General features: G+C 50.7%; 1 protein-coding gene across 2 annotated transcripts; it reads right to left on the bottom strand.

The window, feature by feature from the left end:
- Positions 1-2765: 2765 nt before the first annotated feature.
- Positions 2766-15823, bottom strand: RNF215 (ring finger protein 215). Of its 2 annotated transcripts, none has more exons than XM_088143173.1 (10): positions 15612-15823; positions 12743-12871; positions 11078-11149; positions 10894-10979; positions 8096-8150; positions 6738-6842; positions 6226-6342; positions 5998-6135; positions 4803-4905; positions 2766-3473 (listed from the first exon to the last, which is right to left on the bottom strand). In XM_088143173.1, the coding sequence occupies exons 1-10, from the start codon at positions 15705-15707 to the stop codon at positions 3460-3462; spliced, it is 915 nt and encodes a 304-aa protein (XP_087999299.1). In that variant the 5' UTR covers positions 15708-15823; the 3' UTR covers positions 2766-3459. The 2 variants fall into 2 exon arrangements, with proteins under 2 accessions (XP_087999299.1, XP_087999298.1); XM_088143172.1 differs by having other exon boundaries at positions 2767-3473; positions 15471-15822.
- Positions 15824-18357: the final 2534 nt, after the last annotated feature.

Here is an 18357-nt window from a genome sequence, read left to right as displayed (position 1 = left end):
GTAGGATAATTTGAGCCTGCTTATTTGTGCTTCAAGTGAAAACTCTGGTTTGATTTGTTCAATGATCCACTTGTTTGTTTTCTTGCCTGTCCATGGTATTCTCAGGAGTATTCTCCAACACCAAAATCCAAAGGTGTCAAGACTTTTCCTATCCTGCTTCTTTATAGTCCAACTTTTGCTCTCGTAGAGTATTACAAGGAAAACCATGCCTTGCACGATGCTGATCTTTGTAGGTATAGACCCATCGTGGCATCTGAGTATCTTTTCCAAGGCCTTCACGGCTGCTCTACTGAGTACTAATCCATGGCATATTTCTTGACTGCTTGTTCCTTTACTGTTGATGGTTGAGCCTAAAAGGCAGAAGCTCTCCACCACTTCGATGTCTTCATTGCCAATTCTAAAGCTGGTTGTTCTATTTGTTGTCTTTAGTTTGGTCTCCTTTATATCTTAGTCCCATTTTTTCACTGCACTCTTAGTTTTAGTACTAGGGCTTGCAGATCCTTTGTATTTTTGGTGATTGGGATAGTATCATCAGCATAGCCTAGATGATTGATGTTTCTTCCTCCAATTTTAAAACCACGCTCAATCCAGCTTCCCATAATACATATTCAGCATATAGGTTGACTAAATAAGGGGAGAGTGTGCAGCCTTGTCGCACTCCTTTGCCGACCTGGAGCCAGTCTGTTTCGCCACGTTGTGTCCCTACTGTGGCTTCCTGACCTGCATATAAGTTTCTCAGAGGTCACTGAGATGTTCTGGGATTCCCATTTTTCTAAGCACTTTCAACAGCTTGACTTGATCGACACAATCAAAGGTGTTTCTATAATCAATGAAGCACAAACTGACTGATTTTTGGTATTCTTTGGCTTTCTCAACTATCCAGTGTGCATCAGCAATAATTTCTTGTGTTCCTTGGGCTTTTCTAAAGCCAGCTTGAACATCTGGCCTCTCTTTTTCCATGTAGGACTGTAATCTGTGTTGGATGATCCTAAGCATCATTTTGCTAGCATGTGAAATTAAGGATATTGCACGATAGTTTGCACACTCTGTTAAATTTCCTTTTTTTTTTTTTTTTGGTATTGGAATGTAGATTGACCTCTTCCAATTGGTTGCCCACTGTGTCCTTCTCCAGATCTGCTGGCATAGCTTTGTTAGAACCTTGACTGATTCTTCTGTTGCTCAGTGATATTCCATCAGTTCCTGTGGCCTTCTGACTTGGCAATGACTGGAGTGCTGATCTAACTTCATCTTCTAGTACTAGAGGTTCTTGTAAGTAAGGAATATCTTGTAAGGTATCTTGGATGTTGACATCTCTGCTGTACGGTGTTTCAGTATACTCCTTCCATCTTCCTTTGATCTCCTTTGAATTGGTTATTATCTGTCCATTGGCGCCCTTTACCATACCAGGGTTAGAACCTCCTTCTGAGTTCAGAGATCTTTTGAAATACTTTGTTTTTCATCTTCGATGTCTTTACAGAAGTTGTTGTAATACTTGTAACAGCTCTTTGAAACTCTTAAGTTCCTTTCTGAGATCTTTGTCTTTCTTGGCCTTCCCTTCCCTTCCCCTTCCATGGTTCGCTGTGACATCCAGTTTGCTTTCTTTTTTCTTTTTTGGCAATCTCTTTTCACATTCACCTTAACGACTTCTTTAAGTCCATTCCATAATTCCTCTGGTTCTCTTATCAATGAAGTTCAGGACTTCAAAGCGATCCCTGACGTTCTCCTTGAAAATGGTAGATATATGTTCAAGATCGTATAGTGGAAACTGACTGGCTTTCTTCTTCTTCAGCTTAACTTGGAGCTTGCACGTGACCAGTTAGTGATCTATTCCACAGTCAGCACCCAGCCGTGTCCTTGATGCTATAACTGAGCTCTTCCATGGCAATAATGCAGTCAGTGAATTAAAAGAATTACAATTCAACTAAAACCACCACCCCAGCTGTAACCTTGAGACAAGTAAAAGCTAGTCAGGTACACCACAAGACTACTACTAGCTGCCGCCTTCTAACCAAGCCAGACTGAGACCCCTGTTCTCCACAAATTCCATTATAACACCCTATGGAATTAATTCCTCAACAGGACTACAAGTGTGCCAAGACAGATAAATCAAAAATTTCCATGAGTCAAACACACTTCTGAAGAGGGTTTCTGCAGTATCCCTGTGTGATTCTCGGGCCTGGCCCTATCTCCTTCTGGTTGGCTTCTGCTGGGGCACCTGAAGCCCGTACTTAATGTGGCTTCTTCCAAGGCCTTTACACAGGGTGGGCCTGCGCCTGAACCACTGCTCTGGGCTAGTGTCCAGTCAAGGCAGACCTAGTCAAGAAACTCTTGAGAAAATATGAGAAAGCTGGCTCCTTTTAAAGACAGAAACATTTTAAGGAATGGCCATTCAGGAAAAAGAAATAAATACACTGTGGTTTATTCTGCCCTCTCTATACCAAACGGCCGTTATCTGCAGAGAAACTTGCGAACCAGAGCAGGGATTCTCCTTGAAATAACCAAGTGGGGACTTCAGCCTCCTGTGGACAGAGATGGGGTCAGGCCATAAAATGTTTAAAGACACAAACCCAGCATCCTCAATCAACCGAAACAGTATTTCCAGAATGGGACTCTCTTATTCAGATGTTTGGAGATTCCTGCCTCCCACAACTATTTCCTTTCCAGACTAACTGAAAAGGGAAGGAGGAAACGTAGTTCTCCAGACAAGGAAGGAGCAGGACAAGAAAAGAACCAAGGGGCAGCTGTCTGAGTTTGCTTGATTTTTTTTTAATTAGTACAAGTGGCTTATATACATCCCAACACAGTCTGGAATATCTCAGCCCTTTCTGAGATGGCATTCCAGTACCTCCACAGCCCTTACCTCCCCCCTCCCTTGCTCAAATAAGTTAGTATAAATAAGGAAACATTTCAAACCTCCCTCCCACCCCGCCCAGCAAGTTGAACCTTGTTCTTCCCTTGCAAATTGTCGAAAAAAGGGTCATTTGGGAAACTTCAAGCAGCACCCCTTGTCCTCCTTCCTTCACAAGGTGAGGACCTCGCGTGGGCTCCCAGAAGGGCAGGTTCACCCCAGCTCAGATCCAAGCTGCACAAAATGTTTGGGGAAAACACACCACAAAGGGAGTGGATTTCAGTCCAGGGGCAGGGGGAGAGGATGCACAAAGAGGCCCAAGGAGAGGCGAACGCATTATTTTACAGATACACACTGCCCTTCCCATCCTGACAGAACCCAGAGCGCAGAGAACCTTGCTGCCCAAAGCCACCCCAGAGGCAACCCAAGACTCTACAGCAGGGTTTCTCAAGCTTGGCAACTTTAAGACGTGTGCCATTCGACTCGTGCTGGCTGGCAAATTCTGGGAGTCAAAGTCCATGCATCTTAAAGTCGCCAAGCTTGAGAAACCCTGCTCTTGGAAAGGTGCTCCCTCCCTTGGGGAGCAGGAAGAACCGGTCTTGCTAGCCTTCTCAGCAACGGTTTCCTGAAAGGAAGACAAAGAGAAAGGAAAAAAAAGGAAGAAGACTTTGTTAGAAGGGCAGGAAACCCAGGGCCAGCTTCTTGAGTGATGGTAGCAGGGAGAGATGAGCAACTGGCCTTGAGAACTCACTGTAAGGCAGGGTTTTTCAACCTTGGCAATGGTGAAAGATGTGTGGACTTCAACTCCCAGAATTCCCCAGCCAGCAGAAGGAACATCTGGATGTTCTTTCATGGCTGGTAGGGAACAGTATTGTGGCCAAAGACAATGTCAGCTAGTCAGCCAAGCCATGCCATGTTCACCTTCCAAACAATCTTTAAGATGTGTGGACTTCAACTTTCAGAATTCCTGACTGGCTGGGGAATTCTGGGAGTTGAAGTCCACATGTCTTCAAGTTGCCAAGGCTGAGAAACCTTGCTGTAAGGGGAACATCCATCCAAATGGCCACAGAATGCTTTTGTTCCTAAGTGGAAAGCATGCTTGGTGTCTTTAAAAAAAAAAGCAAACTGCTTCTAAAAATACAGGGCACCCTCCCATCCTGAGAAACAGTGGCTACTAAAAAAAATAACGTGCCCTTAAGCAGCAGGAAAGTCAGAATATCTCCTCTCCCACCAGCCTTCTTTTAAAGCCCACTGGAAGTTGAGACATGACAGTGACCCCCTCCTGGCTTTCCATCCTGAGTTTGAAACTGGCCAGAAAGGTGTGGTTCTGCGTAGCTGTTGGTCATGGAAGCTGGTAAGAAGAACCTGTGCTGCCCCCCCCCCAAATCCCAGTAACTCATATTGCTGAATTTAGCCTTGAAGCAAGGAATATTTCAGGATGCAAGGACAGTGCAAGGACCGGTATGAAAGAGCTTTGAAATCTGGGGCCAGGACCCAAGTTCTCAAAGCTGCTTTTGATACTGGGACAGCCCCAAGATATCCTCGAAATACACAGAATGCCAGGTGAGCCAACCGCTGCACATCTGGCAGTGAAAACTCCAACTTCCACACCAACTCAGGGCAGCTGGGCCTGACACTTCCACAGCTCTACCCTGGAGAAAATGGAAAACCACAGGGCTCTCTCTCTTGTTCCCACAAACTCACTCACTCAGGGTCCTTTAGGCCAGTGTTTCTCAACCTGGGCAACTTTTAAGATATATGGACTTCAACTCCCAGAATTCTGGGAGTCGAAGTCCACACATCTTAAAGTGACCCAGGTTGAGAAACCACTGCTTTAGGCAAACTTTTCTGGCATATTTATTGATCAATCCCCCCTCTGGTTCTGCAGCTGAATGTTGAAAGCAAGGTCAGAACGTCTGAGGAGCAGTTGACTCTCCCCCCACAGGGCTCTTACCGAGAACGTTGTGTTTACAGAGGGGGCAGGTCTGCTGCAGGAGAAGCCAGGGGTCCACGCAGTCGCGGTGAAATTCGTGCAGGCAGGGCAGCACCCGGAGACACTGTTGGGCAAAAGACCTACTCAGGAGCTGCAGGAGGGAGCCAGATGCCCAGCCATCCTCCCTCTTGGCAAGAGTTGCTAGTTCCTCCTGGCCCGAGGGATCAGGAAGTCATCGGCTTGGTTCCTAGCCACTTTTAAAGAGAAAGACCTCTAGCTAAGAAATCCCAGCTCAATCTCAGCATCGCCTCCAGTAAGAAGGGCCAGGGAACCATGATGGAAAGATCCTAGGTTTTGACCAGCCAGCCCTCTGACCTGTTCCTAGTCATACGTTCCAACCCAGTGTTTCTCAACCGTGGCGACTTTAAGACATGTGGACATCAACTCTCAGAACTCCTTGCCAAGGTTGAGAAACACTGTTCCAACCTATCAAATTTGCCATGTGTCAAAGCAACAACCGAAAGCCGTATTTCCCAACCTCAACAAGTTTAAGATGTGTGGACCTCAACTCCCAGAATTCCCCAGCCCACGTGGGGAATTCTGGGAGTTGAGGTCCACACATCTTAAACTTGCTGAGGTTGAGAAACACTGGTCTAAAGCCAGCAACATGTTTTGCTGATACTCTACACACAGTGACAGGCATCACTGTGGAAGATCTTGTGCCCAAGATGCATTTTTTGAAATGCCACTCGCAGAAAGACATATACTAAAAACAGAACCCAGTAGTTTAAAAAAAAAAAAAAAAGTAGGTAGGACCATTAAAGGATAAAAAACAATCAACCAAAGTAACAGATAATATTTCTTAATCATGAAACAAGGAAGCCAGGAAATATGTGGGTTCCTGGGTTCACGCAGGGAACGGGAGGACCCTGCAACTTTCAAACATTATTCAAGATCTTGGTGTGCAACGGTGGCATTTTCTTGATACGCTAAACCCAAACTAGTAACCATGCTAGCCTAGTGTGTAGTGCATATTTCGCCTGTAGTATTAGTTGGTAATTCAGTGTGTCACAGAAATCCAGAAAGTTGGGAAACTGAATGAAACGGTGTCCTGTTCGTTATGGAGAAATAGGGCCACCAGACAGACTTTTCCTACGCTCAGAAGCCACGCAAGCTGTGGAGGTGCGTTCGAGAAGCCCTCTGCAGCTAGAGCTACCTGATTCTTCTGAAACTGGTCCAGGCAGATGGCACAGCTGTCAATCTCATGTGCCCAGCTGCGGGGCGGTCTGCCAGGATGGTAACGCCTGGTTTTCAACGCCAACAGCTTCTGTGCAATGTGTTGTTTGAGGTCCAGCTGCAAGAGGGGAGATGAGCATTAGGCCTGCCAATAAGATCGCCCCGCAAGAGCTGAGCCAGGGAGCCCAGAGGCCAAGAGCAGGCCCACCTCGGAGTCTTGGTCCAACTGACTGTGCCGGGACTGGCGCTGGGCCTGCACAATCACACCTGTGCACAGGATTAGTGCGATGAGCAGGATGGCATTCCACAGCTGCTGGAGGTATTTCTGCAAAAAGAGTCCCCCCCCCCAAGAAACACTCATTACCTCGGGCTGTGCTCACACAACATGATTAACCAGGTCTACTAAAAACCTGGCCACCACCTTTTGCACAACCTGTGAATCTGGATTAGTTTTAGATATATTGGTCTTTTTGTAGCTGCTTAGCAAGTTGTAGGAACTCAGTCCGCTTGGTTACTTGCATTTTATTTTTACTTCCTTGTTTTCATGCTTCTACAAACTGTTAGTCACCGAGAATCGCTTTACAAATTGGGCAGCTGTATAAATCTAGTATTCCGCTCTGGTTACGATCGTTACCCGTAGCCTTTAGAACTGCTTTCTCATGACCCGGAGTGACCCACTGGCCAACTTGTTTCAACAGAACATTGGGTTCCTCCACCAACCTGGACCTTTGAGCTGTTTTCGCCTGTGCAAATAACTCCCTGCCACTCTGCGTACACGCCACCCCGAGAGAGGCCACACGTTGACCACAGAGTCAGCGTCACCCCCTGGAAAGAGAAAACAGAACGACACCTGTTGGGCTGAGGCCAGCTGACATAAACGATGAAGCCCATTAGCTTTCAAAACTACATACACAACACAAATAGCAGCACTGCAGACCACTCGTTCAACCTCTCCTCTTGCTGAGTCAAAGAACGCTTCTCCACCTGTTCTTAAGCCAGCCCAAAACAACGCCAGCATAAAAGTGGCCGTCCCCATTGCCAGCCTCCACCCTGCTGCTGGTGCGTCTGTTATGAGTCGATGCCGAATGGGGTCGTCCAGGTGTTGCAGGCAAAGCGACTGGCGGGTTCCTCCTCTGGCCTCGGTGCCATCCCCGTTCAGCAGGCCCCCAGCCAGCAGGAACGCCCTCCTGCCCCCCAGTCAAGGCACTGCACTGCAGCGATGGGGAGGGCCCGGCTCCGGGACTCTGCCCGGACTTCCGGAGGCTGGCTGGTCTGCCCGCCCTTCATGCCCCGTTTGGCGTCTCTGAGGTTAACACCCACGCGAAGAAACTGGGTGGGACAAGGAGGGAGGGGGATCCTGCCAGCTCCTCTCCAGGAGGCAACAGAAGCGGACTAGCTGCTGGGCAACCCCTTATTTCAGAGGGGGCAGGGATTAAACCTGGAAAACGAGGGGAAATTGGCAAACCAGCAGGAGTCACCCAGTTCCTCACCCCCAAGAGTTTCTGGATGCCAGAATGAGAGCAAGCAGGGCTGCTGCATCTCAGGGGAAGACCCCACTGGCACCTTTTCCACTTAAATAAGGAGCCGTGCAAATAGGTCCCTTCTCACTCACACACACCCCCAACAGAGCTCTGCCCTGCGCTCCTCAACCTTGGAGGAAGGCTGGAAAGAGTCCGGGGTCAAAAACGGAAGGGAGCTGAAGGGTCGGAAAGGAACTGAGAAGCGCGTCCTGCTGGGGAGGGCGGATGCTGGCCGTGACGGGGGCCTCTGAGACAAGGCGTTTTGCCCTCCGCAAAGCTGAGATGCAACGCGACTGCCTCAAGGGAAGATGGCTTTATACTGGTCTTCCAGGGGTGACTTAAGGGGCCTCCCTGGAGGGCTGAGGACCAGAAGAGACAATGTCCCGAGGCCAAAGGGGAAGGGTGGAATCTCGGGGCACGAAGGTGCTGCAGCAAACTACGGGGTGGGGGGGGGTCACAGTCCTTACGAATCTGCCATGTGACCATCTTCAACAGATGGACCACCAGGCCTGGCTTCATTGCCCAGGACCGCACCACGTCCCCTCACCCATTACGTACCATGTTCTCCAGCAGCCCTGCTTGATACGTGATCTTTGCTGTGGCCTGAAGACCTCTGCCAGCGACAAAGAGAGAGAGAGAATAATAATAATAATAATAATAATAATAATAGCAGCAATAACAGCAGCAGCAACAATAACGTAGCCTAGATCCATCAACCACCCCATCAGTAGAAGCAGGAAAGGAGAATCAGGGACAAGAAACATCATCTGGGCCGAAGGATCTTCGTCTTCGAAGGTGGCTGTTTCCCAGAGACACGGTTTCGCTTGCAAGAATCCCAAAGTGCAGGTGAGATGGCCGAACCGGCCCAGAGAAAAGAATGCGACCACCCACAAGGAAACTCGGGGCAGAGCAGGCGTCCTCCACATCCAAGCCAGAGACGTGTCCCATGAAAGGGAAGGAGAAAGACTCAGCAGGGTTTAAACTCTGGAGCTGACAGATACGACTAGCTTCCTCGCTTCTTCATCGATGCAAGCTGCGGGAGTTGCACCAATTAAAGCAACTTATCTGAGCTTCATCTTTGCACCTTCTTTGGCCGAGCCCACGAGTGGGTGATCTTCAAAGATGGATCGTTCTGCCTGGGGTGAAGTGCTGACAACCGATGCGATTGAAAAGAAAGGCAGGGAGAGGCATGTCTTGTGTGTGGCACTGGCCGAATTTTGAAGAGTCCCACGTTCAATCCACTCCCCATCCCAGCGTCTCTGGTTGAGTAAGTTCAGAGGATCAAAGAGGATGTGATAAGAAATCTCTGGTTCACCTTGTGCACTGTGCTTGATTTCATTTTGGTTAATGATGGATTTCCTTTTTTTATATTACACACACACACACACACGCACAGTGTGTGTATGTATGTGTGTGTGTGTGTCTGTATAAATTTTATTAAAACATTTAAAAAAGAAGATAAACATGAATACAAACTAATATAAAGGAAGAGGAGAGGAGAGGAGAGGAGAGGAGAGGAGAGGAGAGGAGAGGAGAGGAGAGGAGAGGAGAGGAGAGGAGAGGAGAGGAGAGGAAGGAAGGAAGGAAGGAAGGAAGGAAGGAAGGAAGGAAGGAAGGAAGGAAGGAAGGAAGGAAGGAAGGAAGGAAGGAAGGAAGGAAGGAGAAAATTTGATATATAAATAAATAAAAATTAAAAATGAAGTAAAGAGGGCGAGAAAAGAAAAAAAAAGCTAAAGAAAAATAGAAAGGAAAGAAAAAAGATAGAAAGCAGTGGCTTCCGACATTCTTCACAGCAGTTATAAATAATTCTATTTTAACCTCTCTCTCTCAAGTTACAACCATAATACTCTTCTTTCTGATGGACTTTCTAAAGCTGTCGCATGGGGCAATTTTAGGAAGCCAGGTTGGTAAGGGGGAAGATGACAAACTGGGAGAAGAGACCCAGATTCTAGCCTATCCTCTGACATAGCAGCTCCATGGAAATTTGGGAACTGTGGCGTCCTTGGGGTTCTCTGAGCTTGGTCATTTTCTTGCAAATGTTTCGTTACCCAGCTAGGTCACATCTTCAGTGCCAGAATGGAACGGGGTTTGCTGTCTGTTTATCTACAGTGGCATGCCCTGCCAGTGTTGGTGGGGGTTTGGTTTGTTTTATTTTTTCCCTCTGGTAGTTCTTTGATTAGGGTATTGTTTACTGCTGATTGTCTGGTGACAATCTTGGTGTTAATCTTTGCTTATCTGGGTGATGATTGCTGGCGAGGAGATGTTCTGGTCTTTGTGTGATGGAACAGTATGACGAAGGCCGCGCTCGGGGAGATAAGCATTTCCTTAGCCCCCAGCAGGAGCGTGGGAAGGTGAAGAGGCTGAGACTGGCACCACCCTAAGGAATTCGCGGTGTTTGCTTGCTGGCTTGGGAAGTTTAGATTCAGTCTGGCAAGATTCTGTCTTGTAGGTGGAAGTTCATAAATGCAATAGAACGGTAACTGTACTGTCTCGTGGAGTTCTTTGGGCTGAACCTGACACTTTACTTCCTTTCTATTGTCTCTTTTGAATGGTGTGTAGATGCTGTTTATCTTTATGTGCCTGTTGATGGCTGCCTTGTCCGAATACCAAGCTTCCAGGAATTCCCTGGCATTTTTGGATTTAGCTTGGTCTAAAATGCTGACAGTTTCCCAGTTGAAACAATGGTTAAGTCTGAAGTGTCCCTCTCTCTCGGTCCAGCCTACTTTGTCAGGTTGTTGTTGTGGGGAAAAAGAGGCCTTGTGTTGCCCTCGGAAATATCAAACAGAGATACTGAATCTTTGCCAATTACCTTCTTTTTAACTTTGGGAACATTTTTATGTGGAAAAGTGACATAAGGAATTAAGAAACGGCTACTTTTCCCCCTCTTTTTAATCGTTGAGTTCAGTGCTTGTTAAACTTTTTGCTCTCAGGACCCCTTCCCACTTTTAAAAATTATGGAGGGCCCCCCAAGAGCTTTTGTTCATATGGGTTATCTTTACCGATATTTGCCGTATTAAAAATGAAAATGGACACATTCGCTGTCGCCACCGCTTCTCACAATTTTAATATTGTATTATTTTTCAACGTAGGCTGGCAAATAATTTTGATTTTGCGGACCCTTGAGGAGCTCTTGGAGAACTCCCCGGGGTCCTAGGACCACCCTTTAAGAAACACTGGTCTAGTTTAATAATGGCCTGGTGTTTTTAGCTATATAAACAGGTATTTGGGGATTCTTTGAAGAAAAGTGATCTGTGCTTTATTTTTTTTTTAATGCAAACCAACTTTCACAAGCCTGAGTGAAAACTAAGCATTAACCCACAGCTTCCAGTCCCTGTCCCTGTCCCCAACCAGCTCACCGCAGTAGTGCCCCAAGGAGTTTGGTCACGTTTTCTGAAGTCTGGACCACCACCACGGGCTTGGAAAGGACCTGGGAGACGTCTAGCTGTAACAGGGAGAAGATGAGGAAGAGCCCATCAGTGGGGATGAGGGCAGGGTCTTCCGCCATTCCTCTGGCACCAGCAAGCCAGCACTGGCACCTACCTCTCGGATTGTGTTCTGGTTCAGGGCAAGGATGAGCAGGGCTGAAGCACCCAAGACAAGGGCCCGTTTCATCTGCAGAAGGGAAAATGCAAAGGAATTAAGAACCAAGAAGGGGATGGTGACCTTGACCAGTGTTTCTCAACCTTGGCCACTTGAAAATGGGTGGACTTCAACTCCCAGAATTCCCCAGCCAGCCATAAGAACCAAGAAGAGGATGGTGACCTTGACCAGTGTTTCTCAACCTTGGCCACTTGAAAATGGGTGGACTTCAACTCCCAGAATTCCCCAGCCAGCCATAAGAACCAAGAAGAGGATGGTGACCTTGACCAGTGTTTCTCAACCTTGGCCACTTGAAGATGGGTGGACTTCAACTCCCAGAATTCCCCAGCCAGCCTGGCTGGGGAATTCTGGGAGTTGAAGTCCACCCATCTTCAAGTGGCCAAGGTTGAGAAACACTGAATCAAGACCCTTCTCAGGTTTTCCCCTAGAAAACCTTTGGGAAGAGTTGACTACTTAATAGTGGAAGAACAGGACAGGAATAAATTGTAGCTGCTGCTTAGATTTCTGTCTATCCCATTCATCAAGACCCACTTCAATTTGCCAGACATTCTCCGATGATCACTAGATCATCGTTTCCCAACCTCGCCAACTTTTAAGATGTGTGGACTTCAACTCCCAGGATCCCCCAGCCAGTGCTGACTGTGGGATTCTGGAAGTTGGAGTCCACACGTCTTCAAGACGCCAAAGTTGAGAAATGCTGCTAGACACTCCAGTGGAGGAGAAATGGACATCTTTTCCAATTATACGTCAACATTTGTTCCACTTTCCTCCACTTCCCCATGGCAAGTTCCGGCATTAAGTGACAGAATTTCAGAACCTGACACTATTCTGAAGCAAGTCTCACCCAGCCAGCCTCAGTAGGATTTCCACAGATGGGTACAAGTTAGTTCCCACATGGTCAAATGCAAAGAACATGATATAAAATCAAGCTAATAACAAACAAATAGAGCTCACGTTTAATGCACAGCAGTTGCTAGAATTCTTCCATAACGGCTTCTTAACTTTTCTATTAATTAAAGTTCCTCATTAGAAATTCCTGGATTCTTTTTTGGGGGGGGGTATAAATTTTACTAAAGTTTTACCGAGAAAATAAAAACTAACACAAACTAATACAGAATAAAGAAAACAACGAAAGAAAAAGAAAAGAGAAAAAGCAAAAGTGAAAGAGAGAATAGAAAGAAAGGAACAGCTTCCGATTGCCTTTGCAGCAAATACAATTAAATCATATCTTACTCTATGACTACCAAAAAAAGCTCACTTTTTTCTATTATCCAATTTTTTCCTAATCATCAAAACCCCAAGCCATAAATGCATGCAAAAAGTCTATAAGGGGTTTCCAGTCAGCCGTAAAGGCAATCTTTTCTCTGATCGAGGAAGTCAATTTAGCCATCTCTGCAAGTCCATCATCTTCCCCAATTTCCTGGATTCGTGCGTCTCTGCTTCTTGACTCCTGCCAGCCTGCCAGAAGGTGGCTAATGAAAATCCCGCTGCGATCTCTAACCATCTTTCCCACTTGCACAGCACCTCCTGAAGGTCCAAGTACTGAGAGGGAAACAAGCAGGTGCAACTCAGGTCAAGGAGAAAGGAAAGCCGCAGAAGCTGTACCTTGCTGACCACAGCGCTGGCAAACGATTCCTCCCTGTGGCGCTTTGGCGTCTCTGTTGGTTCCTCCTCCACGGGAACAACACCGATCCAGCTGTCCTCATCCTCCAGCCTGGGGTCAGTGTCATTCACCTGGGAAAAAAAGGGAAGACAGTGTGTGCCTGCGTGCGGGAATGACGTTGGGAGACGGGGAAGAGATCAGATAAGGGAAGGATCAGATAAGAGGTGGTGCAGCCCACAGCTGCATAATGGACAGAGGAAGAAGCTCAGAAAGGATCCTCCCTAACTTCTCACATTGTAAAAGGGACGGCGGGAGAATTGCACTTTCCGACTTGCAAGATTCTGTTAACGTAGCCTTACAATAAAGTAGAATCAGCTCATCTGGTCGTGTTTCCTGTCTGGCCTATCTGGGAACATGCTCTTAATTCACCCACTTCAAACCCTGGAACTCAGCTCCCGGAGTCTGCTTTCAAACTGAAGGCATCTGGAACGAGCCACAGCGTCATCCTGTGCATTGTGACAGTGTTTGCATGAGGATGGCACGATGCACAGGGTCGATCTCATTTGCCTCCCTCTCGCCTCCTCGGTGGGACCCCCACGCTTGAGACACAAGGCAAAGCCTTGTTTTGTTTAAGCCATGTTTGTTGGCTTGGTTCAACATGCTAAGCCAGGATAGGCCTCCTTTTGGGGTAGGAGCACCCTGGGAACTTTGGATTCACTGGGATGGGCGCGCTCACAAAGGCAGGATATAAATCTAAAATACACTGGTACCTCTAGTTACGAACTTAATCCGTTCCGTGACTCTGGTTGCAACTTGAGTTGGTCTCAAGTCGAGGTAAAGTTTCCCATAAAGTTCAATGTAAATACGGTTAATCCGTTCCGCCCTCCGAATTTGGTCGCACCACGAGGCAAATTTCCCCATAAGGTTCAATGTAAATACGGCTAATCCGCCCTCCGAATTTGGTCGCAGCCCGAGGTAAATTTCCCCCATAAGGTTCAATGTAAACACGGCTAAACAGTTCTGAAACATATGCATTTTATTTTTAAACCTCAAAAACATGAAAAAAAGTACAGTACAGCACAGTATGAAGAGGGAGAATGGGGTGGGGAGGCAGTTATTGTTTGGAGGGAGAGTCCCCCTCCAAAGGGACATCGGGGAGATCTCCTTCAGGGGTTTCCTCTCTTCTTTGCCTCTTAGCTGCAGGCTCAGTTCTGGGGAAAAACCTGTCTAAAGTCAGTTGCCAGCCTGCTCTGCATTTTCTTTGGAGCCATGCTGACAAGCACACCCAACACCTTCCAAACGCCACAAAACCCACCACAAGCCTCACCGAATGTCTCCTTGCTACCGCGATCTCCCCCACAGGAAGCCACGACCGCGTGGCAGCAGGGAAAATGGCCGCGGATCCGGTTCGTAACTCGAAGCGGAGTTCGCAAGTAGAGGTAAAATTTTGGGGCCGGAGCTGGTCGTATCTTGAAAAATTCGTAAGGAGGGGCCGTAACTAGAGGTACCACTGTATAAGAGCACCCAGCAGGGTGATGTATGGAAGATGTTAGGCTGAAATGCAGAAGACCCAAGCCCACATCCACCCTCCGCCACAGAAATCTACTGGGTCATCTTGGGCCAGTCGCTTGTTTAGCCCAACGCACCTCACAGGGTTGTTGTTGTTGGGTGGAAAACTAAGAAGAGGGAGCACTAAATAGGCCACCCGATCTCCTGAACGAAAAGTGGGATATAAGTCTAATAAATAAATAAATAAATAAATAATCTAGGTCTCTGTGACCCCAGTGAGACGGCTGTGGGGCCTTGTTGCAAACAGACAAGAGTTAGAGGTGGTGCTTTGCAGGAAACCGGTTTATTTTAATTTAAAGGATCCTTTAAAGGTTCATTTGGGGCCCGCAGCCTGGTGAACACCGAGGGAGGGAGATCAGGTTAGGGTTTAGCAGACGAACCCACTAAGGTCAGACCCTCCTGTTAGCCTTCCCTCTAGGCCTGTGGGACCGTCATTCTCAAGATCCCCAGCCAATCTTAGTTGAAAAAGTGGTTTCGATATTATTACATGCAATGTTAGAATGTCCTGGAAAGTTACTAGATCAACAGGTAAGGTGGGCAGGCAACGTGGGCCACCTTGAGCTCGGTTTTTAGTGGGTATGAGCTGAACAAACAAGGAAGGGAACACAGGCCTGGGCAGCGCGGTTTGGATTTTACCAAACAGGAGAGAAGGGGTTCTGCAAAGCAGCCGATGGGGTTCACACAACACAACTGACCCCATGAGACAAAAACCTGGCAGACGCACTGGCACTGTGTGCTGAACTTGGTTACAGTCAGCCTTGGTTCGCTTGTCTCTCCGCCTGCTGAGCGACCCCAGACCCGCCCTCAAGCGTGCACTTGCACGCATCGCACGGGCCCGGACTGGTCCTTTGCCCCCCGGCGGAGGCAGGTCGTGCGAATGCCGCCACCGCTCATTCCGTGCAACCCCCGCTCCAAAGTCGGTCTCTGGATTACGTCGTGCCCGCACGGGGGGCCTCCCTGGAGCGGCGAGGGCCCCCTGGGCACCCGACCCCCCTTGGCTTAACTCCTCAGCGCAACTCGAAGGCAGGGGGAAGGCGGCGGGCTCCGCCCCTCCCTCTCCCCCTCCCCCTCCGCTCGCGTTCAGGGGGCGAGCCCCGGGGCCGGCCCAGGGCGGGGGGTCGCCGGGACCCGCGCGGATCCGGAGCCCCGGAAGACGCTCACCAGCACCAGGCTGCCCCGCACCGCCGCCGCCGCCGCCCGAGGCTCCCAGCCGGCCCGGCCCAGCAGCGCGCCCTGCAGGGTGCAGCCGCCGCCGCCGCCGCCGCCGCCCTCGCCCCGCTCGGGCCCTCCGCGCAGCGTCACCTCCACCTGCGCCGCCGCGGAGCCCGAGGCCGCCACCGCCGCCAGCAGCCCGCCCAGCAGCAGCCGCGGCGCCGCCCAGCCCGCCGCCATCGCCATCGCCACCGCCACCGCCCTCGCCGCGCGCCGCCCGCTGCCGGCCGGGCCCGAGCCCGAGCCCGAGCCGGGGCCCGAGCCCGACCGAGCCGCCTCCCTCCCCGCCTCCCTCTCTGGGCCGGCCCTCTTCCGCCCGCGCTCCGGCGGCGCCGCGGCCTGGCCGCAGGTCGGCCGGGAGCCGCGCCTGCCGCTGCGCGCGGGGCGAGCCGGGTGCGCTGCGGGGCCGGAGGCGGGCGGCGGGGCCGGTCGGGGAGGCGCGCCCGCCGCAGGCCCAGGAGACGGGCTGAACCATGGTTTGCTTCGGGGCCAGATGCGTGATGGCTGTGTGGCCGTGAAATCGCCCCTTAGCCAGGGTCGGTCGGGGAGTCACAGCTGCTGTGTGCCCACAAGACGGGTTGAACCATGGTTTGCTTCGGGGCCGGATGCATGATGGCTGCGTGCCCATTAAACTGCCCCGTAGCCAGGGTTGGTCGGGGAGGCGCGCCTGCCCCAGGCCCACGAGATGGGTTGAACCATGGTTTGCTTTGGGTCGGATGTGTGATGGCTGCATGCCCATTAAACCTCCCCTTAGCCAGGGTAGGTCAGGGAGGCACAGCTGCTGTGTGCCCACGAGATGGGTTGAACCATGGTTTGCTTCGGGGCCAGATGCGTGATGGCTGTGTGGCTGTGAAATCGCCCCTTATCCAGGGTCGGTCGGGGAGTCACAGCTGCTGTGTGCCCACAAGACGGGTTGAACCATGGTTTGCTTCGGGGCCGGATGGGTGATGGCTGCACCCCCATTAAACCGTCCTTAGCCATGGTCAGTTGGGGAGGCGCACCTGCCGCAGGCCCACGAGACGGGTTGAACCATGGTTTGCTTCAGGGCCGGATGCATGATGGCTGCGTGCCCATTAAACTGCCCCGTAGCCAGGGTTGGTCAGGGAGGCGCGCCTGCCCCAGGCCCACGAGATGGGTTGAACCATGGTTTGTTTCGGGGCCAGATGCGTGATGGCTGTGTGGCCGTGAAACTGCCCCTTACCAGGGTTGGTCGGGGAGGCACAGCTGTGTGCCCACAAGACGGGTTGAACCATGGTTTGCTTTGGGTCGGATGTGTGATGGCTGCATGCCCATTAAACCTCCCCTTAGCCAGGGTAGGTCGGGGAGGCACAGCTGCTGTGTGCCCACGAGATGGGTTGAACCATGGTTTGCTTCGGGGCCGGATGCATGATGGCTGCGTGCCCATTAAACTGCCCCGTAGCCAGGGTTGGTCGGGGAGGCGCGCCTGCCCCAGGCCCACGAGATGGGTTGAACCATGGTTTGCTTTGGGTCGGATGTGTGATGGCTGCATGCCCATTAAACCTCCCCTTAGCCAGGGTAGGTCAGGGAGGCACAGCTGCTGTGTGCCCACGAGATGGGTTGAACCATGGTTTGCTTCGGGGCCAGATGCGTGATGGCTGTGTGGCTGTGAAATCGCCCCTTATCCAGGGTCGGTCGGGGAGTCACAGCTGCTGTGTGCCCACAAGACGGGTTGAACCATGGTTTGCTTCGGGGCCGGATGGGTGATGGCTGCACCCCCATTAAACCGTCCTTAGCCATGGTCAGTTGGGGAGGCGCACCTGCCGCAGGCCCACGAGACGGGTTGAACCATGGTTTGCTTCAGGGCCGGATGCATGATGGCTGCGTGCCCATTAAACTGCCCCGTAGCCAGGGTTGGTCAGGGAGGCGCGCCTGCCCCAGGCCCACGAGATGGGTTGAACCATGGTTTGTTTCGGGGCCAGATGCGTGATGGCTGTGTGGCCGTGAAACTGCCCCTTACCAGGGTTGGTCGGGGAGTCACAGCTGCTGTGTGCCCACAAGACGGGTTGAACCATGGTTTGCTTCGGGGCCGGATGCATGATGGCTGCGTGCCCATTAAACTGCCCCGTAGCCAGGGTTGGTCGGGGAGGCGCGCCTGCCCCAGGCCCACGAGATGGGTTGAACCATGGTTTGCTTTGGGTCGGATGTGTGATGGCTGCATGCCCATTAAACCTCCCCTTAGCCAGGGTAGGTCAGGGAGGCACAGCTGCTGTGTGCCCACGAGATGGGTTGAACCATGGTTTGCTTCGGGGCCAGATGCGTGATGGCTGTGTGGCTGTGAAATCGCCCCTTATCCAGGGTCGGTCGGGGAGTCACAGCTGCTGTGTGCCCACAAGACGGGTTGAACCATGGTTTGTTTCGGGGCCGGATGGGTGATGGCTGCACCCCCATTAAACCGTCCTTAGCCATGGTCAGTTGGGGAGGCGCACCTGCCGCAGGCCCACGAGACGGGTTGAACCATGGTTTGCTTCAGGGCCGGATGCATGATGGCTGCGTGCCCATTAAACTGCCCCGTAGCCAGGGTTGGTCAGGGAGGCGCGCCTGCCCCAGGCCCACGAGATGGGTTGAACCATGGTTTGCTTTGGGTCGGATGTGTGATGGCTGCATGCCCATTAAACCTCCCCTTAGCCAGGGTAGGTCAGGGAGGCACAGCTGCTGTGTGCCCACGAGATGGGTTGAACCATGGTTTGCTTCGGGGCCAGATGCGTGATGGCTGTGTGGCTGTGAAATCGCCCCTTATCCAGGGTCGGTCGGGGAGTCACAGCTGCTGTGTGCCCACAAGACGGGTTGAACCATGGTTTGCTTCGGGGCCGGATGG

The sequence above is a fragment of the Python bivittatus genome, unplaced genomic scaffold (genome assembly GCF_059951505.1).
Source record: "Python bivittatus isolate LINGU-HERP-01145 unplaced genomic scaffold, Pbiv_v1 ctg000280_np1212, whole genome shotgun sequence".
NCBI classification, from domain to species: domain Eukaryota; kingdom Metazoa; phylum Chordata; class Lepidosauria; order Squamata; family Pythonidae; genus Python; species Python bivittatus.
Note: the sequence above shows the minus strand (reverse complement) of the source record. Positions and strands in the feature narration are given on the sequence as shown.

Coding starts and splice junctions, on each gene's coding strand:
- RNF215 (XM_088143172.1), bottom strand. CDS start 15,707: ATGGCGATGGCGGCGGGCTGGGCGGCGCCGCGGCTGCTGCTGGGCGGG. Junction 6,843..8,095: donor CAGGGCTGCTGGAGAACATG/GTACGTAATGGG, acceptor TTCTCTTTCCAG/GGGGTGACGCTGACTCTGTG. Junction 6,136..6,225: donor AGTTGGACCAAGACTCCGAG/GTGGGCCTGCTC, acceptor CCCCTCTTGCAG/CTGGACCTCAAACAACACAT.